This window comes from Lepisosteus oculatus, chromosome 5, assembly GCF_040954835.1.
Source record: "Lepisosteus oculatus isolate fLepOcu1 chromosome 5, fLepOcu1.hap2, whole genome shotgun sequence".
Taxonomy (NCBI): domain Eukaryota; kingdom Metazoa; phylum Chordata; class Actinopteri; order Semionotiformes; family Lepisosteidae; genus Lepisosteus; species Lepisosteus oculatus.
Window position 1 is genome coordinate 48,889,928 of NC_090700.1, and position 24,223 is coordinate 48,914,150.

Consider the following 24,223-nt stretch of genomic DNA (forward strand, 5'->3'; position numbering starts at 1 on the left):
GGCAAACAATCCAGAAAGACGTCCAAGAGGGAATCCAAGAGAAGGCGAAAATCCAAAACCGGACGGTCCATCCAAGACAAACAGAATAAAAACAGGAACCGGCAGGAACAGGAACTTAAAAGCTTGACGGGACCAGGCACTTCCAGGTCCCAGACTCGCCTGGTACAGAAACCAGTGCAGAGCCCGGAAGACAGTGAGCGCCCGGCTTTTATAGGACGAGGGGCAGGAACCGGAGGCAGGTGCAGGGGATGAGTTCTGAACAAGGAAGGGCTGGAGTGTCCTTAAGAGGAGGGGGTCACGATCGTGACACTATGGGACCTGATCAGCCACAACTACTAGTACTTAGTCAGGCTGTGGTTCTCCCTCCTGATGAGGCACCTGCTCCTGTGGTCAAACACGGGGCCAAAAGCAGAAAAGCAACCAGGAATCCACACCCACGCTGTCAAGAGGAACCAAAGATACGAGACCATGACATGGCCAGAGCTCTGCACCACTGAGCCCTATACAAGGAGCAGAGGGGGGAACTGGTTCACAATTGCTAACCCCAAATGAGACCTGGGAGTGGACTCAACTCAAAGAACTGGAAAACAAGCTGGAGGACCTCAAATGGAAGGCTGTGCAGCCGAGGCTGGTGACCAGAGAGGACCTTGGCAGACACTTGATGACCAGGAACACACACTGCCCCTAGGACACGTGTTTTATCAGGAGACAACGGAGCACATGTTCTGGATTTGCCCCTTCACCAAAGTGGTGCATGGAAGAATGGAAAACACTGTACGACTCCTGGGAGTAGGAACAGTGCTAAGCTACCAGTGTGCCGTGGCAGTGAGTGTCCCTCACAATACTAGGACTGTGGAATGTGAGGAACACTGTCATCCAGCACAACACAAAGTTGGGAGTGAGGATCCTGGCAAACGTCAGAGGCAGAATGAAGCGCAACGTAGCCGAGTGGGCTTTCTCCGCAGCAAAGGAGTGCTGGAACTGACTGTGTGCACCGCTGTGCGAATCCAACCATCACCACCACTTGCTAAAGAACTGTGTAGCAAAGTAGCGGTTGGAAGAACGGGTGAGTCATCAAGGGGCGGAGTCATTGAATTCAGGAAGCTAAATTCTTCGGATTCTCACAGGGAAATCACGGGATTGGCTGTACCTGGTGACTTCAGATCCCTATATAAGTGGTTCCTAAGGCTGACCTCTAACCTCAGTCACCTAAAACTGCGAAAACGATGAAGAATGACTTATTCATGCAGGATATTTTAGAAAATAACTGCTATACCTTGTGACGGAGGCCTACAGCATTCTTATTCCATCTCTTTAAAAAAAAAAAAGAGGCTAACCAATTGGGAACCTGTCTATTTTTGTATGCAGGTTTAAATCACTTGGCTTTTCTCGAATGTATATCACGTAAACTGCAAAATTATTACTCCCCTAGGGTCTCCACAGGTTAGAACGGAGGAATTACTTTGAAGGCGACAACAAATTTCTAAAAGTAACTGTGCAAATAGCGGAAACCAGCAATCTTTCCAGAATGCATACTGGCTCTTGTTTTACAGAGACATTGAACATTTTAATTCATGTTTTTTTTTCTGTTGATTTGATTTATATTCAAAGCCGCACAACACCATAATAAATGAAAGTGCAACTGTGTAATAGGCCAGCACCCGAATAACATTTATCAAATGGGAGCTGCGAGCGGCAGGGGAAAGGTTGCTGTATTGTGTGCCCATAAATACTGCATGTACATGTGCAGTGATGTGAGCGCAAGAAACAGTCGTATTTATGAAAGAAATCGCCTCTGCTGTTCTTGCATGGAAATTACTTCCAAATCCTGGGTTAAATGTGCATTAAGACACGTGCGCGTAAAGAGATGCTATTTTCAACCACGGTGGTATTTCGTGCAGAGCTTTTACAGGTATGTTTGCAAACTTCTCGTGCCCACGAAAAGTCCTGCTGTGCTCGATCTCCAGTTACTTTGTGTCTGTAGGGTCAGTGCTGTCAGCCAGCTGCTTTTTCTTGACTGACGCTTGTATTCGCATCACACAGGTAACTGTGAAAACTTTTGTTTTTAAATGTGATTCTGGTATTTATGCTTATGGCTGTTGAAGCGCGTCACGCACAGATCTCTCTTCTTTCGAGGCGAAGAAGCGCGTCCAAAGAGACAAACGCACTTAAATCAATGAGTAGCGGAGCCGTTCCTTGACTGCTTCCAATGCGCGCTATTAGAAATGGATGAACACGGAGAATACAGCGCGATAGTGGTCACAATGGGACGCGATTGCGCGTGTGCATGCTAGTTTCTTGAAAACCTCGGGTCTTTTCCGTCTTGATAGTGTACTTACGCCGGCGGAGATCATTTTCAGTTTCAGATGGGGTGGTGATGGTGATAATTATAACAGCACAGTAACGTTAATAACATCTAGTTAAAAAACAACGACAGTACCCGCAAGCGTAAGAGCCTTCTTGACAGCGTGAGGCAGTGGCATCCTGTTTGTATTTGTGCAGAGAATGCGCAAACAATCCAATCTAATTGATGGATTAAAGCCTTCTTCACTTTTAGCAGGTTCAGTTTGCTGCTGTTGTACAGCTAAGAAGTTCGTTTTCAAAGCTGACACCTTTGTTCGTAAATATTAACTCATAATACAGGTATGGGCAGTGCGTATATTCCACTTGAGTGCTTTCAGATGGCTAGTGGTTAGTGGTTTTTCAAATAAGTGTTTAAAACAAACGAACCACGCGATTTAGTTTCCCGATTAATCCGATGCGCTTCAGGTAGACTGTCTTGATTCCTGCTCTGTTTATTGTGCGGGTGTGTGATAAGGGAAAATATGTATAGGATATCATCCTTGCGGAAAACAATCCAGTGTTGTTAACCATCAAAATAGGTGATGAATCCGGTATGAGATTATAAGAAATGCCACCTCCCATTCACAGAGCTTTTTGCTCTTTATTGAAAGAATTGTCATATTAATGGTGCGCGTCTGTCTGAAAAGGTACCTTCTCGATTCTGTGATCAAACTGGTAGCGCACGATCCTATTGAAATTCACACCAACTGGGTTTCATAATCCCAGTAAAGAGGGGGCATGAGAGGTACAAGCGGAAGAACTGTGAAGTCGGGATTCGTGATGTCATGCCAAGTTTCAACTGAAACGCTGAGCAGAGCGCTGCTACGCCTGATAGTTTCCAAGTCGGGGTTTGTGCTGTGAGATCAGTGAAACCATTATGTCACTAGACAATTCAAATATCCATCACCACAACTCGGGCCAATGAGCAAGGTAGCCTGAAGAAGTCCCTTTTGATAAGAGGTGAGAAGTTTTAATGCCACAATAAATTCACTCTGTGTGTATTACACCATCCTCTTACTGACATCTTATGGTTTCTGGCAACTGCCAAAAGGTCTCATGTCACCATTCTGCAGTGGCACAGTCACCAGACGCGGTCTGCAGGAAAATAAAGGCTGCGATTGTCTTCCACGTCGCTTCGATTCTTCGAGCGATAATCGAGTTATTTCTTTAGGGAATGCGTTTGTGCAGATCTAGGCCAAAATACGGCTTTCGGCCAGATGTAAGGGAGTACCATGTTGAGGTGGTATCACGCTGCCACAAGACGCAGCACCCGAAAAATAATATTGGGATCGTTTTGAACAACTGTTTGTAGGAAGTAAATGTTCGAAGGACGTATTTGGGATCTGATAAAGTCCAGAAACCAGCAAAACCATGGCCCGTGCAAAATATAACGAGTCCGTTTTGCTATATTTAAATATACTTTTTATTTCTCGTCAAATAAACAAGGGCCAAAGGGAGTTCTTTGGGCGATTCGCACTTTCAAAGACTACACATTTTAAGGACTCTTATAACATTTATTGATTTGAGTAGATTTACACCTTCGATGCATTCTCCTAAAATTTGATAAAATTGATCCATAAACATTGACATAATGGTTGTGGTACAATCTTAACAGATGAACTCTCACAGAAAAAAAAACCAAACAGGAATAGTACAGACACAGGTGTAAACAGATCAATAGAAATTTGAGTTACCTTTGCGTGATTATGATGCTTTGGTTATATGAAGTGTGGTTTTGGCGCACATTCTGTACTTAATAGAGTACTCGCACTGGAACTAATAAAGCAAAGCCAATAACCAGACAGTATTAATTACAAAATAAAATTCTTAACATTTTCACGCTTTCCCATGTACCCACATCGTACTTTAATTGTTTGGTCTAATTCTCTTGGGGGGATTTTTTTTTACCCCATATTACGATTTCAGATTGTTTTCTTCAGATTATTTCTTATTTCTGCTGTCTTTCGAAACACTTCACCTCAGTTACAGAAAAAAGATGTGAAAGTTTGAACATACAGTGAAGGGTTCGTTGATATGCTGTAGCGGTTGCTCATTCTTTAACAAGCTTGGTTAAAAATCTAGAGGTTCACTTGATAAATGACAGTTTTACATACGTGAAACAGAGACGCCATTAAACAGACCAGTATATTTTAAAAGATCGTGTAGATAACAGAATATTGGGTATGCAACTTTTCGATTTAAATACTGTTTGATCGTGTGTTTTTTGTTAAGATTGCTGTTCTTAAAGCCTCTGTTAATCGATTTTGGGTTTTACTGATAGAAAATAAAGGTTCAAATTATTTTGGTATAGTCGTATATGTACTGTATAGAGAAAGACAAGTCAGAAACCGACATGCGCTAGTTGTTAAATGCCAGAAGCAGTGAATCTTTTCTAGACAGCACTTATCACAGCTTTTAACATGTCATGAAAAAGCAACACCGGACACACGAATGTTTGCAATAGACACGCTGTAGTAGAAGAATAATTTGGCACGTTAACACTTAAATATAACAGTATGAAATATTACAATCAGATATACTTTTGCAGATTTCCGTGCATTTTCACGCCGGTCTTTTGATCTTGTTAGTTGCTGGCTTTTGAACGCTACATTCGTTACTTATCAGGTAAGAGTCTGCACTGAACTCCGCGGCGGCTGTCCTTCCTCCTCAAAACAGAGTTCTGCTTTGATGCGACTCTGATCAGGTGTCGCTTCTCGTTTGGAACACAGCACAAACGTCTCGCAATTGCGCGTTGCCTTGTGCGTTCATGTTGCCTTTTACAGTACATCAGAGTTTGCGAGAGGATTGTATTCTTCATATTGTTTCGTGAGTTTTCAAATTAGATCCTGCTCTCTGAGCGCTCTTGTTTTATTTCTGCATGAGGGCGCTTGAAGAAGGCAAAGTGTCACAGCGCCCGTTGAAGACCGACGTCAGTCTACACTGCTCGCTCTCAATGATGTGGAGAGGGATAACTACTTGTGTATCTTCATGCTCAGGTTTGAAGGAACCAGAAAACGGGCGGATGGGACAGGTGTTGGAAATTGTAGGGGACGAAATCCGCCAGAAGACATCCTTTAGCATCTTTCTGAACTCTCTTCTCATGAGGCAGTACAGAATAGGGTTCAAACAGCTGTTGGCATGAGCCAAGCAGACCGTGACGGGAAAGACGTAGGTGTGAACCATATAGTAAGATTTATCCCAGTGGACCGCATTAAATTTGACGAGAACTCCCCAGAATGTGATGGCGTGATTGGGCATCCAGCATAAGAAGAACGAAAGGACCACGATGGTGACGGATTTAGTGACTTTGGACCTTCGTTTTGGATTATTGTTGTTCATGCTGCGCTGTCGGAGGAACCGCAGGAGCAGCAGATAGCAGATGGACACTATCAACATGGGAATGACGAAGGCGATCATGATTTTCTGCAGGTGGTATAGCGCTAACCAGTACTGACCATCGGGGAACCTGAGGAGACAGAGCTTTTCTCCGGCCACGGTGGTGACCGTTGAGAAGATGGCCGTTGGGGCCGTGGCCACGGTGGCCGAGACCCACAGCAGCGCGCTCACCCACTTCACTGAACAGGTGATCTGTCGGCTCCGGTTCTTCAAGGCCGAGGCCACGGACCAGTAACGGGTGATGCTCATGGCCGTGAGAAAGAACACACTTGCGTACATGTTCATGACTGTGATGGAGAGAATGATCTTGCACATCGCATCCCCGAACGGCCAGCTGAAGTCCAGAGCGGTGTCCACCGCCCAGAATGGCAGAGTCAGCACAAACTGGAAGTCGGTGACCGCCAGGTTGATAATGAAGAAGTTGATGGTGGATTTCTTTCTCCCTTGTCTCACCTTCATGAGGAAAAAGACCAGCAGGTTGCCCACCAACCCCGCAGCGCACACCACCGAGTACACCAGCGAGATCATAATCCTCAGAGCTGGGCTGCCGTCCGCCGTCACATCGATGTCGTCCAAATTGCTGAATTTGTGCAGGTCTGCCAAAGAAGCGTTCGTTGTCCTCCTGCTGTCGCTGTAGTTGAGAATGTCCCCCATCCTTTCAGGTAAAAATGCCACTGAGGGTGCTCTCGCCAGCACCAGGCTGTTTACTGATAACATCACCCGTGCACTTTACAACTTTTATTTTTCTAAAAACAATCTTGACGCTTCTTCTTTCCACACCTCTGTCACTTTCAGGTACGGGCAAAATATTTTTAAGGAAACGGGCTCACATTTCTTTACCATTTTCCCAGGTCAGCCCTGTGTCACGCGTACCCAGTGATCACCTGCTACTGAATGAAAAGCTTCTAACACGAGCTTTTTAATGCAAGTGCGCTTTCTCGGAGCCCGCCTCAGGTAAGCGGGGGTTGGATAGTATAATTTGATTGGCACGGGTGTCGGGCAGCGTAGAAAGCTGAAACGGGCTCTTAAGTCTTCAACCCACCAGATAGGATAAAAGCAGGCTGGGGCGTCTATAACTCCGAAAGAGGTGATGTGCAAAGAGTTTGCCATGCCTGCTAGTTTATTACATCAGTCACTATATACTATACCGAGTACCGTTATGTCAATGCAGTTATCCATAATCCTTGTATACAGCCAAATGTTCTGTAAAAAATAAGGCGACGGATATCACAGTTTGATGGAGACTGTGATTTCACACATAGTGTCAATAGAATTTGTTAGGCATTGGCTACCTTTTGCAGAAAATACATAGGATACACCCATTCAAAAAAGAGTGTAAAACAGGCTTTACAATTTGTAAGAAAGCTTTAGCAAAATACAGTTTTAATTAGAATTTAGTCGGATAAGCTACAGCTTTATCTATGGATGGACACAAAATACTATAATTTCAGTATCCAGGGACTGGATGTTTTAGAACATTATGTATTTCAGACCCTTTCAGTTTCTGAAGTAGTTCAAGTAGGGAGGTGCGTCAGCATACTGTACGTAGGCTGCAAAGGAACAAGTAAAGGTTTATTCCCTGCTGAAAAGAGAAGAGAAGAAAGGAAACACAACGTTTCGGAGCCTTCTTGGCTCCAAAGCCGAAACGTTGTGTTTCCTTTCTTCTCTTTTCAGCAGGGAATAAACCTTTACTTGTTCCATTTCAGTTTCTGTTGCTATATTCCTCGTTATTGCTTTTATATAATAATACACCTCACCTTTAAGTAAATAATTATTTTTTATTACGGTGATTTGGATTATTATCACGAATGTCACATCTCATACCTTATTAGCGATTGAAGAAGAAAACATTTAGACCTACACCATGCTGCAGTTTCACTGATCTTTCAGGTCTGCCGCAGTACTTCAATGGCCGGCCTCGTGTATTCGCTAATTAGCAGATTCTCAGCTACTCAGAGCTGCAAGAGGCGCTCTCTGTGAGAATAACTTGAAAAATTCTCTTTGACTGCAGAACATTTCTGCTTGAGTTGGTATCAGCAGGGCTTCGTGCTCGGGGTGCTGAAGGAACAGCGAACTGATCTGGCCAAGCTGTGACAAGCCACAATGAAAACAATTTTAATTGAGGTTACAGGATGTGAGTGGCAATTTTTTTTTCAAACGCAAATGAGACGAGATGCTACAGTTTTAGAGGTGTCTGCATTCCCTGACTAACACCGTCACAGCCTCATCACCAAAATCTCGGATGAAGCATCCTGACCGTATTGTACTGCCCATGTAGGAGCGCTAAGCAACAGGGCGAAGACAGGGTTAAGGCAGGACAGATATGTCGGATGTTCCACATGGAAATGGCCGAATCTGGTGATTAGAAGACCTGCGATGCTCAGGCTCTTTGTCTTGGCTGTGGTGCTGCGACTGGACTGCTCAAAACTATTCTCCAGGTTTGCATCTTCCCAGAAGTACAAAGAGCGGTCTGAGCAAGTCGTTCTTCGTGTAGAATTCGAAAGTCAATGCTGTCTAAGTTTATAATTCCCTGGATGATGTCTGGTGATGGTCTCTCCCTACTAAATCTCGGTCACGACAGGGCTTTAGAAAGAAGACCAGTTTCCATTTAATAATGTCTTGATTTCAATTAATGGCATCTGGTTCTTTAGTCGTTTCTCATCGTTTTGTTTTTGTTCTTAACACCCGAAAACGTATAAGCAAAACCAGTAAGAAACCTTCATTTGTTTCATGGAATATTTCATTAGTTTTTTCTCATGTTGAAGTTTCCTGGCTAATATGTTATCCATATTTTTGTACGTTGTCATTCCTTTAAGTTACCCACTATCCGAAATCCAAGATCAACGCTGTACAATGGCGTGTCATTCTTTGGAACAAACAATATATCGATCATCTCTGTTTCGATGTTTTAAAGGCGTTCATCGGTTACATTGATCTGGGCAGATGTAAAGCGTGCAAAGCAAATATTGGATTAAGGAAATTATGGATTGTTTCTAATCAGAATGTGTGTTGAAAATGAAATATTAATAGCGTAGCTAGCTTTCCAAGATCATGGACTGGAAAACAGGGCGTTCGTTGCTGTTGAAAATACCGCTCTCTTTTCACTAGAGGGCGCGCGGAGCGAAGATAATCGCGGGTAAACAAATGAGCGCTAAATAACTCAATTCAGTGAATTCGAATGTTAGAAGTCTGCCAATTAACAATACGATTATATGTAGTATCGTACAATTTATACTGTAAAAAAACATTATAATTTGACTTGAACGACAAGAGTTTTTGTCGGGTACACTTTGGTATTTCCAATCTAGCCACAGAACCGTCCCAGCTCATACTGTATTTCAGTCTTACTACAGCGCCCTTATCGCTTCATATTCACTGCATATATCGCAGCTCCAGTTTTTGATAAAAGGCATTTTTTTTCCTGCTGTGGGTAATTGCTGTGCTGAATCACGGTCCTGCGGATGTACACAGACAAACGTCAGAAGAGCCCCACAGATGAGTGTAGACAGTAAATGAATCTGACAAGCGCTGAATAGTTCTTCTCTGGGCTATAATTATAACTTACACTCGAGCCCGTTGTGTCGGCATTATTGATTGCTATTTTAAGAATGTTGCACTATCAGTCAAGCAATTTACTATACGTTGCCACACAGAATGATAATTACCATGGGCAAAACTTTGTTCTAGGAACCTTAAAAAAACAAAGAAAGACTAAAGTATAGCGTTTGACTGTGATGTGCGACCTTGCGTGTGAAAACCGCACAGTATTCATTTTCATATTAGCTCTTTCTTCATATTCATACTAGTTCCCAATACTTCATAATGGTCTTCAAGGCAGCGTAAACATTTATAATGCTTTATGAATAGAGCAATTCTTTTCCGCCTCCTGGGGGCTCCCGCAGACTTGTCCTAGTTCATATTATTGTAGTCATCATAGTATAATCATAGTTTTTGATTTATTCTTTTAGTTATTGACGATATTAGCGGTGTTATAAAAATGAAAGTTTTTTTTGACCTCACTATCCCATTATAGCGAAAATAATCCAATCCAAAAATGAGTGTCTACAAAAAAAAAAAACAGTTCTCGCTAAGAGAATTTCCCTTGTCGGTCCTAGACCAGAGTTTGGTTGTGTTGTCCTGGGACAATGTGCTCACACATTGCCGGGTCTTCCTGTGGCGAGAGGCGAGCGTTCTAGGACATCAATGAATTCCTTCTTTCTCCTTTGTTTCGGCACCGGACCTCTTATCCCAAAGAAACATTCACAATGAAGTCCTCCCACAGTGATACCAGCGTTATGAAGGCAGGGCGTTTCAGATTCACAGTTTTGCTAACTTCTTAGGAAAACTTTTGAGCCGCAATAGTTCCACAGATTTGGATGCTTTTAAGAGGAAGAAGTCTAAACCAAGTCAAACTAGCGAGCAAACAACTAAACGGACCTACTATTTCGGGGGATGGCGAAACCCTATTTGCTAAGAAGTTTCAGCAAACTGAATAGAAAGCGGTGACAGAGAGAAACATTATCCCGATGACCAGTGAGCCCGGTACTTAACAGTATAAAACTCGACTTGTTCTTCGTTCTGCTTCCAAGAAACCGTAATCTTTTTACGGTAGACTAAACCGTAGCGTTTTAACCTAAAATTGTTTGGCAACTGTTTTCAGTTATGCACTAATCCTTAAAAAAATCCACCTTCTGTGAAATGACAGTCGGCTTGCAGGGTTAAGGAATCTTGAATTACTTTTTTGTGTTTAACTCTCCATCTGCTCTAACAATGCTAGTTTTGTGGGACAACGAACCTACGGACTCCAAAGTTTTCATACAAACTTGTGCTCGCTTCATGGTAGCGGCAGGGATTTTAGCTCTTGTGGGCAACGGCAAAACATTTGCACATCAACAAGATCGAGGTGAGTGACGTCCGTGCAATTAAACAACTCGAAAAGTTTGGATTTCGGAGCCCTTATTATCAACAACATTACGACATGCGACTCATTTCAACTGTTTTATTATTATTTGAGTTTATATTTCGTGTTGTCAGCAGGCTTTTCTTTTTTACCTGAAACATACAATGAAGAACAAATCTTGGGGTTTCGCATTTCGTAATTATTATTTACTGTATGAGTGCTTGGTGTGAAGAAAGAGTTCTGCTTAGCGTTTATCATTAGGCAAGTTAAAAGTAAGTTTATAAACAACGTTCTTTATACAAATGAGCTAAAATACATTTGAGCCATCTGAGAGCACTGAGCCAGGCAAGTGATTCACCAATTTCTCTTTCTTCGTTATTCGTTTGCATTATTCACATAAAGTGAGTCCTTTCATTGCTTTTGCAAATTTGTTCTTCAAAATACGTTACATATTATATAATTCAGTGCCACAGGATTTTCCAATTTTTTTTCTGCTTTGTCGCAGGAGGCAAATAAAATTAATAAAATGGAATTGGAATACCACGAACAAGAATGAGATATGGAGTGGATGTGCGCTCACTCCTTGGGATTCCAAATGATTTGCAGAAGAGACTTTTTTAAAAAAAAATCTTTGGTGTTAGATAATTTAAGCCCCAGTTTGTACCAGAAAGCTGTTATCCTTCCTTTAATCTGAATTCCCTTCCAGAAAATATTTTACGTGTTGTTTTCTGTAAAACAGTGTTCATCGGGACGTGCAGCTGTCATGCATTGTCAACGTTTTGGTGTCGCTCTTCCACCACACCTTATGTGGGGTACAGACACCCGTCTAAGCCCTTGCAATGCTTTTCTCCACTTCAACTCCTGCCTCGGTCAGCCGTCAGCCTTCAGCCACAGGATTTTTAAATTCCAAATTCTGAAAGTGTTTTTTACTGTGCTCAGGAAATGTTTTATGTCAAACTCCGCGGCTATCAAATTCTTTTTCTTTTTTTTTTTTACTGTTTAAAAATGTATGCCTTAACAGTAGTCTCCAGAGAACTCAAGTGCAAAAGAAGTGCTGATTTGACTTTCTTCTGTTTTAACCCCGGCACTAATCTTCACTCACTGTGCTCAGTCTTCTCTGTTATTGCTTTGTTTGTCCTGAAGTGGCATTAACCTTTACAGAATGAGCTTGCTACCTGCACAGAGGCAGAATCGGAACACTGTTCTTTTTTTTTGAAGTTCCAAAAGGAAATGTCAAATTATCCTAAATTAATCACTTATTTTGAGGCTCCCGAATAAGTGCTTTTCATTAGAATATATTAAATATAAGATAAAAAGATTTGTTGGAATACTTTGTTGTAGACGCTACTGTATATTGTATTGCAACCATTCTGTGTCAAGATATAGTTTTTGTTGCAACATTATTCCTGTTCCTCATGTGTTTAGTACATTCTGAATCAGACAAGTGGGCAATTAAGCCAGAAGTGCTTTTTGGAACACTTGGGGGTAGTTGCACTGACCCTGTTTAGCGATTTCTGTTTAACTTAAGGGTGGACCAGGAGAAGTGAACCCATTAGCTTAAACAATCTCTGGTGGTCTGAAAAAAAGATTTTTTCCTGATTCCTTTGGATTGTAAGAGAATGCTGGGATGCAGAAACATTAAGGATTCTCAGCACCACAGCATGAAGTCAGTTAGTATTAACAGAAGTGACACACTGTTTACTAGGGGATCCCGATATTGATCTATTATAGTGCATTTTATTGGAGAACAGATGTGCACTAAGATACGGAATACTGTTAAAACATATTCTTCCCCAGTTTGCAGCAAGAAAATCATTTTTGTGGTATGTTGGTAGCAGTCCATATTTAAATATCTTACACTCAGTAGTTACAGCTCAACTCATGGTGTATGTAATAGACGGGATCAGGGGCGAGTATAAGTCTTTCTTTAAAAGCTAATGCTACATTAAATTATTAGAAGTGCATTTTATATTTCTGGCTTGTGATGTCAAGATGAAAAGAATGATGATGTTAATGCCAGCTATAATTTTGCTGATTTTACTTTCATTTCCTATTTTGCTGGAGGACAGCGCAATTGTGCAGAATAGCTCACACTGTGATGGATAGATGCCAAATGAATAATGGTTTAAAGTTTAAAGTGTGATGTTTCCTTCCTTTTTCCATCACAGCGGTTTTGCTTTTTGTTATTGTGATGACTAAATAACATGACAACTTGGGCGTTGTGATCCCAGATTATCAAGCGGGTTTTTAAAATGGTGCAGTGGTTAGGGTGTTGGACTTGAAAGTGCAAGCTGAGAGCAAGGTACCTCACCCAACCTGACCCATTAAAAATACCCAGTTGTCCAGACAGGTGCAAATTAAGTTGACTGACACTTTTGCTTTGGACAGAAATGTCAGTCAACTCTATAGATATAATAAATGGGCTGACATTTGTCCTTTGAGCTGACCGTGAGGTACAGGGAGCCGTTTCTTTCACAGTGTGGTGATCTTCAGGGTTCTGACTCTGTCCTCGGTGCCATCATTCTGTCGCTGCTCACGTTGGCATTGTCAGCTCATCAGTCTTGGTCTGAAGCTGACCTCACTGGAACATGTGCGAGTCCTTGATTCATTGTAGCCTGGAAAACAGAAAGATGCTTCATAAGCGTCTGAGAAAAACATAAGGTTCACAGCACTTTCAGCACCAGATTACTGCATTTTATATATAGGTTGCGGTTCCTATGCAGTGGTCCTTCTGACTCTACTGTGGGTGCTGTTTGTAAAATGCTGTTTGCTTCATTCTGTCAAATAGACAGATTTTTCTGCTCCAGACGAGCACTTGACACGTGGCCTGGTGAAGTGAGGAAGGGTATTCTCACGTGCGGCCAGTCACAGCCTCTGCTCCATCCCTTTCAGACGATGACCTTCAGGGACTGGGTCAGTACGAGGTGGTCCACCCCTCCAAGGTGGACGCCGTTGGACGGTTTGTGTCCCACTCGCTGTCCCACCACGTGAGCCGGCTCCACAGGCGGGACACGTCCTCGCACGACGGGGGCACGCGCGTCTTCTACCAGCTACGCCAGGGCAGGCGGGACCTGCTCTTCAACCTCACCTTCAACCCGCACCTCCTGGCTCCGGGCTTCGTAACCGAGAGGCGGTACGGGGGCCTGACGGGGGCCAAGATCCGAACCCACGTCCCTTCCCTCTGTTACTTCACGGGGGAAGTGTGGGACGAAGTGACCTTCCGGGGCAGGGCGGCGGTCAGCACCTGCAACGGCCTGGTGAGTCTCGGACCCTCTGGTACAGCAGCCGTGGGACGAAAGCAACACAGCGAACCTCGGGTTGGAAGGAGGGGGGGAGGGGTTGGGGGAGGATGTGGGCCATGAAGGGGCTCATTCACGGGTCTCTCAAGGCCTTTCACTTCCGGACCTCCAGTAAGAACCGGGTTGTAGGGAAAACACCTCCGGCGTTTGTGCTGATCTGGAAAATAATGAGCTGAGCTGCATGATGGTGAAACCAAGCTCTCGTTCATAGTCCCAAGCACGGATGGACGTGTGTAGGCTGTTAAATGTCTGATTTTAATTTGCCCAGCTCCTGGTCCGTAGTGCCATCTGCTGTGAGGATACCAAGGAAAGGTCCCAATGCGCTGATTCAGTGGTAAAAAAATCAAAGAAACAATGACATGTGCTGTATCAAGCAGCTTCTGTTGCACCCTGTTAAAAGATTGACATTTACCTCTCTCTCTCTGAACTTAATTATATGACCAGTTTTAAGATTTTTCTCAAAATAAAAAAGCCCATATATTATTAAAATTTATTATGCACGTGCTTTGGAGAATAACACTAAAAGATCACAAGAGGTTTAGCCAAAATTGTTTAAACTCTGTTTAACATCTATGGTTCGCCGTGCCAGGGAAATTATATTTTTGACTAAAGGCATTAGTCACTATTGATTACTTTGTTTTTCAAGACACGTTTGTTGATTAAATGTAAAAAAACATGACTATAGAGACTGTTTTTCTAACCATAGTACCATATGAATAACTAAAGCACTCATAACGGCTGCCAGAAAGTCCAAAGTTTGGTGAAACAGGCTACATCATTCCGTTTTGGAGACAGCACTGAAAACGAGTTTGTTGATTTTGTAATGAATATTAATGTCCAAGCTGCCTGTTGTGAAGAATCTACACTGCGGGTTTATCAAACGGGGTCTTAAAGTATTAAGGTGTTATAAGATATTGCTCATTAACCATTCAAATTACGTACCAAAGTTGGAACTGTCCCGCTAGGCTAGGAAAAACTTCTGGATTCATACAAATTCCTGTCCTTTCAGACAAATAATGGAGTATAGTATAGCACTAACCTGCCTGCAGCCATAGAATAATTAGCAGATTGTGGTGTTGTTAAAGCTTCAGATGGCATGTTGGCACAGTGGGTTCCCAGTCATGTTCCAGGAGAAAGCTGACAGGCCTCCTCTTGTAATTCATCTGTAATCCAGGTGTTACCAGATAATCATGTTGCCAAACTCTTGTAATAAATAGATTCAGACTGGAAAACTAGTGTTTAGCTACGGACTGTTAAATGCTTGAATTTGTGTGGTACAAAAAGAAAACGTGATAGCCATTTCTACCTTTGTTCTCAGAAATCTTCTTGACTCTGTCTTCTGAAAGGAAGAAGAGAGCTGACTTTTAGCGATTCATAACTCAAAACACTTTATGATGGTTCTTTTATGTAAAACCTTTTATGTTAGACACTTTGCAAAGTAAGGTCACAAAAGGAGACGAGCGTAACAAATGAAGACAAGATGAAACACTGTAAAACAAAATCTTACCTTATATAAACAAGTACAGTCTATTGTAAAAATCAAGAAAAGCGAGTTTAAAAGGGGTTTTATGGTGTCTTGGACAACAATCCAAACTCTCCATTTGTACAGGGTTGGGAATTCCAGATGCTTACTTGCAGAAGGCCTTATGACCCCATAGTATGGTTCTTTGTTTTATGGACATTTAATAACAGAGTCACTTCATCTAAGGTACCATAATGGATATAGGTCTCATCTAGAGGCAGAGTTAAGGCCTTATTGTCAATTAAAAAAATCCTAAACTTTACAGGTAGCAAATTCAAAACTGCTAAAATAGGAATAATGAACCTGGACATACAGTAGAGGTCACAGCTAACAGAACCCTACTGTAATCTACTCTAGAAAACACACAAAACATCAACTCAAACCCCAGTAACATAGGAACAAAATGGACAAAAGTAAGCCAAGCATTTCTCTCTTATTAAGATGCAAAACATCTTTCTGCATCCATTACTTAATTTCTGCCAGGCAAGTTAAATGGGCAGGGACAGCACCAACAGTGCCAGGCTTAATCTCCGAAGACATAAATCTAAATATGATCAGCATTAGAATCACCTTGCTGTAGTTGCAACACATAGACACCAGAAAAGGAGAGGCACCGAGCCATATGGAACACCCTTGCTTTTGACCAGACAGGTGGGATCTTAACAAATCAAAAGTAATTCCAGCTATACCGACACATCAAGACACAGTGAAACCATCACCCACCTTATCCAGAGCTGTTTTGGTTTCAGCAAAAAAAAATCGGACTGAAAATATTGAAAGCACTGATTATTTTGTCAAATGCTCTTACAATTCAGATGCCACCACACTTTTTAACATTTTAGCAAAAGAAGGAAATCTAGAAATGGACACATATTTTGAAAGAAATTATAAGTTTTATTAATTCAACAAATGAATAATACTAGCTTATTTTGAGTATGGTGGGCACAGTTATGAATATCAACTTCAGATCTTTCCAGACTTTGTGCTTCGCTACAAATTTTGCTCCATTTTCATCGAACTTCAAATGAGTCACAGCAATCTTTCCAAGTCTGAGAGTCCTGAAAATGTTTCTTTAGGGTGATGTTTTGAAACTTTTATGAAAATCTGAGTGTGCATCTATTACACACCAGTGCTTCTTTTAAAACTGCCAAAAGCCTCAAGCTGTCATTGGCTGTGTGTCTACTCAATAGGATCCAGTGAGGGAGAAAGGAGAGAGTAACACCTTTAATAATGTTTCCATCCATTGAGCCTCTGGGTATTGGGGACACTGATATGGAGAACAATCTCTTCTGAGCATGAAAGGAAGCATCCATTTTGAAGCATCTCTTTGCATGAGAGCATAGAATAGATTTTCAAATGATATAGATAAGCCTCACACATGAAAACCACACAACTACAAGCCTGTGTTCAAGCATTGTTGGGAGGGGGCTGTTTCATTTTCTGCTGAGATTAACATAACTCTTCAGTTATAAAACAAACACAGAAACTTAGCAAGTACAGTAGCTGTTCAGCTGAAATCTATTTTTATCACATATCTTATCCTGATTGATTAATTTAGATCCAAAGAAGCAAGTGGTTAAGATAAGATTTTATTGTAACCTGAGGTCCATTTTGTATGGACACACAGCACTCCTGTACATTTAAATAGAATGCAAACAAAGAAAAAGAAAAACATTGCACATTATTCTATTACAAAAAATAAGAAAAACATTGCAAATCACTCTATTGTACATGTACAGTATAACACATAACAACGTGTAACATTTAAAATGTGTCACAAAACATATTGCACTCAAGTGGGTTGTAAGAGTCAAAATTGTGTTTACCCTTGACATTTGCGTTGACAGCTCTAATGGATAGTGGAACAATGGAATGTTTGTATCTGTTTGACTTACATTTGGGAACCCTAAAATGTTTGCCAGAATAAAGAAGTTGATATTCAGAGTTGAGGAGGTGGGAAGGATCTGCTAGAATTTGTCTTGCCTGTTTGATTATGGATGTTTCAAAGATTGTCTGCAGGGAGGGGTGCTGTTTCACTCCCACGACCTTCAAAGCTGTCTGGATGAGGCGGGTAATTTGCGATCATTTCATCATTTACTCTCAAATATTGCACCTTTTCCACTTATTTTTTAGTCTAATTTTGTTGTCAAGTTCAAACAAGAAAACAAAGAAAGGACAAACTTCCAAGCTCAGCATGTTGCGGGTTGTTTTTTTCTATACTGTACTCGAACAGTCAGCTGCTCTTCCATCACTGTGAGAAAGTTCTCTGTGTCCTCAGACAGGGTTGTTCAAACTGTCTGAAGAGGATTTCTTCATCAGGCCTGTGGAGCCAGTGAGAGAGCAGGGCGTGGCTCAGGCACATGTGATTTACAAACGGCACGCCCCTGCACCCCTGAGTCACTCCTATGAGGAGCACAGGGTCAATGGGACATGTGGAGTGAAAGGTAAGGTGTCATTTCTCTCCTGTTCTACTGAACAAAACAAGCAGTTGTGTTGTCAATGCTGTTTAATAATAGCAATTACGTAGCTTACGTCAGAGGCCACTTAATGAGCTCTGAAGATGCGCCACTTCTATATCCCCACCACCATGATCTGCTATCCAAAGCAAGGGTGATGTTGCAGATCAGTGGAAAGCGAAACAGCAGGCTGAAACTTCACTGCATTAGAGGTGCTCTGTCACTTGCAGAATGATTGCAGACCACACAGGGGGAAAAGGCTGCAGTCATGACTGGGTTTCCTATAAATAATAAAGCAGGACTGCTCCACTTCTGGCTCTTGCAGTTAGCCCTGCTGAAGCACTTAAGGACATCAGAAATGTTGCAAACAAGAAGAGACCATCTAGCCCACCTGGTAGTCAGCAGCTAACTGATGATCTCACTCAGTCTTGACGAAGCCAGGACTTTGAAACAACCCGTGCCTCAATGCCCATGAAAATAATAGAGGAACTGGACGTAGTAAAATCAAAATTAAACAGTGGAGGGACCACAGATTGAGGCTAAATGTAGTATATTATAGCTGGCATTAAAGCATGATATTTTGTTCTACTTTCAAAAAGTGAAAAAAATATTTGAATTCTAATTTAAAAAAAAAATCCTTTGAAGGGTTCTCTCTATCTCCAGCAGCAGTTTTTTGCAATTCCATGAAGATTAATGAGCTAAGGAAACAGAGCCACTGTATTGCTCATCTTTAAAAGCATTAAAGACGTGTGTTTTGTTTCATGCAAACGGATATACTTATTTTTTCATGACTCTCTGTACTGTTCTCAAAAGCCTTTTAATTCAGAATGCCTTCTGAGTTTTTATCTTTGTAACATTTAAACATATCGTGTTTCTTTCATCTTGCATCTGTAGGCTTGTGCAGAAGCAGCAGCAGTTTAATTTGATCCCTTCCTACACCAGCCTGTACAGCCTGGCGAATGAGCAAATAAGCAATAGAAGTACATGCAATGCAATTTTCTGTTAATTGACCAGGCTGTGGGTTGCATGGTGATGCAGTAGCTACCACTGCTGCTTCACAGCTCTGGAGCCTTGAGTTGAGTTCCTGGCGTGCTGTTTCCGTGGAGTTTGCATGTTCTCCCCGTGTTTGCGTGGGTGACCTTAGGGTGCTCCGTTTTCCTCACACCGTCCAAACACGTACTGGTTAATCAGCTTCTGGAAAAAGTGGCCCTGATGTGAGTCCGTGCCCTGCGATGGACTGGGGTCCTGTCCAGGGTGAATCCTGCCTTGTTTCTGTTGCTTGCTGGGATTGAATCCGTTTCCCCCCGCGAGCCGGTATTGGATCAAGCGGGTAGAAAATGGATTTATGATCAGAGTATAAACAGATTCCATCTGAGACACTAGTGAGAACCAGTTAACAGAAAACAAAAAATGCCTCATCATTATCCCAACGGAGCTCACTGAAAGCCACGCTTTGACCGAGCTGTGCTCGCTGTCTCAGACTCGCGGGACGGCGGGGAGCGGGCGGAGCGCCGGCGGGAGCGGTGGGAACGGCGGCAGCAGAGGCGCCGGATTCGCCAGCGCTCCATCAGCCGGGAGAAGTGGGTGGAGACTCTGGTGGTGGCCGACCCCAAGATGGTGCAGTACCACGGCAGCCAGCAGGTGGAGACCTACGTACTGACCGTCATGAACATCGTGAGTCACCGCCCCCCCCCCACCTCTTTTGGTTTTAAAACTGCAAGATTCCCGCGTGCTCTGGAAAACTGGGAATGCTGCGGACCCTCAAGCTTGTCGCCTCTAGATTTTAAAATGGAAGGGATCTGTAAAGCTGAAGTGTGGTCAGCTGTGATTGCCAAGTTAAGATCTTGTTCTTGGATACACTGGGTAAAGGCATCAGCTGCACAGGTTTATCTGGAAGCTGAGATTGGCCTGGTATCACACTTCCTGCTGATACTGATGTATCCAATGGCATTGGATCATTCTGGCTGGAACCACATCACAGGCCTGGCTTGTTGTCCAGTACAGCTCTGGATCCTAGCTAATTCCTGGAAAAGGGTGACAACACATGACAGCCAGTTAAAAAGCACTGATTTAACTTAAATTATATATAATTCATTGACTAGCACTTTTCATAGTACGATATGTGAACCGAGGTGACTGGATTCTTATCTGGAAATGCCCCTTTGAGCCCTTTTCAGTTAAGGGCCCCATTAAGCAGTTAGTCACATTTTAAAGCAATCGTCGGAGGATCTCTCATTCTAGATTTCATCTTGTCAAGTAAAGTAAAGATGCTTTGGCATTGTGAGAAATTATTACTGCAGACATGGTAGATGCTTGGAAAATAAATTGATTCTTAGAAGGATCTTAATCTGATGTAAAGCAGTCCAAAATATTTTAACAGTAACCTAGAGTGCAATGTAAACTTAGTTTTAGTAGTTCCTTTCAATAGTGATACTCCACTGTAAAGTATCCAACATGCCATCAATGTTCTTTTGGATTTTGTACACACAGTAGGAATGTAAGAATAGTAGAATGGGTGCACATGGGAGCAAGTCTGCTAGTTGGTAGCTTTGTGTATAGAAGTGCCTCCTGTTTTGGATTTCAATTGCACGTCCCTCTAGTTTCCACCTGTGTGCTGAGGTCTGCAAGGTTTGACTTTATCAGCAACATAAAGGATTCTGGTTACTTAATTTCTTCGCTGTTCAAGACTAACGCTGGTATAGTCCAAGATCGGTGGTATAATCAACATCTGTTGCACCTTGATGATGTTTTAAAATCCGATCATTCACACTTACATGGGACATGGTGCTGAAGAAGAGAAGCCCCCGGGGAGCAGGATTAACTGTATGTACTGCACGGTTGCCGTGGAAGCATTTTTACACAAAGGAAACACCTCTGTGGCCTCCCACGAAGCGTTCCGATCTGCTGCCTCACAGATATTCAAGGCAGATTTAGCTCTAATCCTGGACAAATGTTTTTTTTAATTGCTCAAAATTAAATACCTTCTATTTAAACATAATCTGTTATCAGAAAGCCACCCATTCCTGGTGTAAAGGTCACCAGAGCCTACCTAATCCTCAGGCAGGCCTACAGCTGTGGGAGATGTTTATCCATCACAGGGCACACAAGGAGAATCTAGAGCCAGCTAGTTAATCCAGGCAGCTTTCTTTTGGAATCCAGCGCACCTGGAGAAAACTCACAAAGACCTAGGGAGAACATGGAAACAGCCAGAGGGCAGAATCAATCCCAGGACCCAAGAACTGTGAGTCACACCAGAAACCACCATACCACCCAGTGCCATCTGTTGTGTAGAAAAAAACAATGGCAGGCAAGTATCAAGATAGAGAAATGGCATCTAACAAGCCAGTAGATATGTTTTAAATAAGTGAAACTAATAAGTAATCAATAAGTATTCATCTATTTGAAATTCAAATGTAAACATTCATGCTGTTATAAGACAGAGTTAGAATAGCTGTTTTTGGTCATTCAGGGTGAAAAGCATTCAGCAGGAGCAGAGGCAGAGTATTGTAATCAGCGTTTTGAGCAGTCATTGGTCAGCCAGATACAGCGATCAGCTGGTGGAGTGCTGGCTGAAGAGTGTATTACTGTTGCCTAGCTGTGGCACTATCCTTTTCAATGAAGGGTTTCCTCTGCGGCTGCAGGGAAAACTCCAAAACAGCCAGCTTTGGGATGAATGAGTCTCTTTGTACATTGTGTGGTAAATATAAAGCTGGCACAGAAAAAGTTCCAGATGAAAATTCCTTCTGATGGAGTGATAACAGACTGTTGACAAGTCATTGTTAATGAGCTGAATTTTGCACAGATGACTCTAGCTCCATACTTCCTGCATGAGTTGTGTGGAAAAGGAATGCAATATAACTTAAGGGATAAGGAAGCCTACCTGGCTATGTAGAATTTCCACCCAGTCTGGTTTCTTATTAACAAAGTATAAGTGGAACAGAAGATACCTGTTATACCTCATTGGCTGGCTTTAAAGTTGCCACAGTCTTCACAGGGTTTCTTTTAAGGTTGCTCTGAAAAAAGGGATTTCTAGTCTGCTAACTGCACAGCAAAAAATAAAATCAAGTTACTCCTGTCCCAAGCTGAACTGTCTGTTTCACATTCCCGCAGGAGCAGCGAGAAGTAGATCTTCTCACGCAGACAAGCTAATTCCCCTTTAAAACACCTGACATCTGCAATGAATTAGTTATAAGAGTTAGCGAAATGTTGCAGCAGATTTTCCTATTGTTAATAAAAAAAAAATAGTCCTTTATTTTCCAGCAAAACACATTTAAGAAAAAAAAACACCCCCTACAGATAACAAAATAGTTCAAATTATATGTAGTGTGAGAAGGTTCCTCACACCTTGCAGACAAGTAAAGGTTGAAGACCACTTCTTAGGCTGAGTAAGAATAAGTACTTCTTGAGTTATGTGCAATAACTAACCTTATTGAATTCAATTCAATAATATGCATTCATTTAATTTTTTTAAACAGTGCCATAGAAAAGAATAGTGCTGACGTTTTAAAGAAATTATCCTCAATTTTATGCTTAAATGAGAACATTCTTGGGAAAACTCTGAAGTACGAAATTAATTCCTACTTTTCGCCCACAAATGAGTCTGAGGTCAGAATTTCTTCCAGTTGCTATGGATACCACACAGGCCTCTCATAACGTATTCTGAAGGACAGTGAAGAAAAAGTTCTTTTCAGTGTTTGTTAAATTGTTTTTTTTTTACTATGACAAAGCACCATAGTTGTTATTTTAAAACATATAGCGAAGTGGGGAGCAATTTCATAAATGCTTATTTGTTCTTCAGGAATGCAGCAAACAAAAAGGATTACTCAGAAAAGATCTTTACACTTGACACAACAAAACGATATTCAGGAAAAATGAAAAGCAAAGGTACTGTAGAAAAAATTACCCCGTGGCATTGACACATTGGGCTAATAATTTATTATTTAATCTCTCCACTAACATGGTACATTTGGAGAAATGAATCACGGAGAGCTGTCCTGGTATCTGTTAGTGTCCTTGTCACGGTGTTGAGGGCAGTGTGTGGGGATTGATTTTGGATCATTTAGCCCCGTAGCAAACAGGAGGGCTGCTGAGATCCTGAAGCAGAAGGACACCATATTGGTCCACTGTCACACACCTCATTGTGGTATTTGTCTCTGTTCTAGGTTGCCGGATTATTCCACGATGCCAGCATTGGCAATTCTATTCACATCGTGGTGGTACGGTTGATTCTGCTGGAAGAGGAAGAGGTAGGAGGGGCGAGCCTGGGCCTTCTTGTGGATTCATAGAAATACTGTTGATCTTCTCATTCTCTCGTTCAGTTTAGGGGTCACTTAAGGGGAAATTTGAGTTGCTTTTATGTAAATGGGCACTGCCTTCTGTTACAGCGGTTTTAGTTTAATTAGCACTAGAGGTTACATGGACAGATAGTTAGTGAACTTTGAAATACTGTAGATTGAATGCTAATGGAGGCTTCAAAGGTGAGTCATCCTTGTCTCCTTAAAGATCAAGCTCAAGGAAAGATCATTACCACGAATTGTCAGGGTCTTACTGTAGTTCTCAGAGTCTGCATTTTTTAACGTCCTCTTAAATCAGTAGAACTTTTTAAAAATACTGTCAGTTGCAGATGAACATGCTGCTCCTAAGCCTCTGAAATGAGTACGTCCTGTACAAGAGACTCAAAACAGCGCTTGGGCTTTTGATAAAGACCCAAACTCTAGGCTCTATTCAGAAACAGTTGGAGAAAGGCTTAGATTCATTTTGCTCCTAAATTAGAAATCATTAAATTAGTGAGTAACATGGGGCGAATGGCCTCCTCTCATTACAACCTTTCCTGTGTTCTACTTTTGTCCTTTTAAAAACCAAAGAGAATATCATGGCATGGGAGAATGGCATATGAACACAAATGCTCATAAATAACAATGTTTTTCCTTCTCTACCCACAAAAAAACATAATGCATGCTTATGAGGTGTTGTAAAGTGGTTTGACCAATCTTTTCAAGAGACGTGCTCGTTTTCTGCCTAGAATGCTTGAATGCAAATCTCCGGACAGTTTTGTTTTAGAGAGACATACATGAATGTAAATCAGCATAACTATAGGCAAGTTGGCAGCTTTTTGTTCTCCTTTTACAAAAAGGTTCATGTGCCATTTCATTGCATGAATGGTGTTGAAGAAACCTTTTTTAATTACCTTTTTGACCACATATGTCATTTGAGAACAAATTCTCATTTAAACTGGTGATCTAGAGACTCATTTACACTAGCAAGGGTGCAACACTAGCAGCCCTGGGATTTGAACAAGCATTTTACA

General features: G+C 41.9%; 2 protein-coding genes across 2 annotated transcripts in view; one reads left to right on the forward strand and one right to left on the reverse strand.

Annotated features, from left to right (window-relative positions):
• Positions 1-3,788: 3,788 nt before the first annotated feature.
• On the reverse strand, positions 3,789-6,610 carry LOC102691471 (relaxin-3 receptor 1-like). The gene has a single exon (XM_015343080.2). It carries the CDS (start codon positions 6,454-6,456, stop codon positions 5,212-5,214), a length of 1,245 nt encoding a protein of 414 aa, XP_015198566.2. The 5' UTR covers positions 6,457-6,610; the 3' UTR covers positions 3,789-5,211.
• Positions 6,611-9,813: 3,203 nt separating this feature from the next.
• The window catches only part of LOC102691670 (A disintegrin and metalloproteinase with thrombospondin motifs 7), an 88,195-nt gene continuing 73,785 nt past the window's right edge, over positions 9,814-24,223 (forward strand). Inside the window, exons 1-5 of the mRNA XM_015343350.2 lie at positions 9,814-10,642; positions 13,532-13,896; positions 17,739-17,904; positions 19,397-19,590; positions 23,079-23,162. Coding sequence (XP_015198836.2) covers positions 10,510-10,642; positions 13,532-13,896; positions 17,739-17,904; positions 19,397-19,590; positions 23,079-23,162 — 942 coding nt within the window. The 5' untranslated portion in view covers positions 9,814-10,509. The remainder of the gene's footprint in view (positions 10,643-13,531; positions 13,897-17,738; positions 17,905-19,396; positions 19,591-23,078; positions 23,163-24,223) is intronic.

Excerpts from the sequence above, each read along its gene's own strand:
- LOC102691471 (XM_015343080.2), bottom strand. The coding sequence starts at position 6,456 with ATGTTATCAGTAAACAGCCTGGTGCTGGCGAGAGCACCCTCAGTGGCA.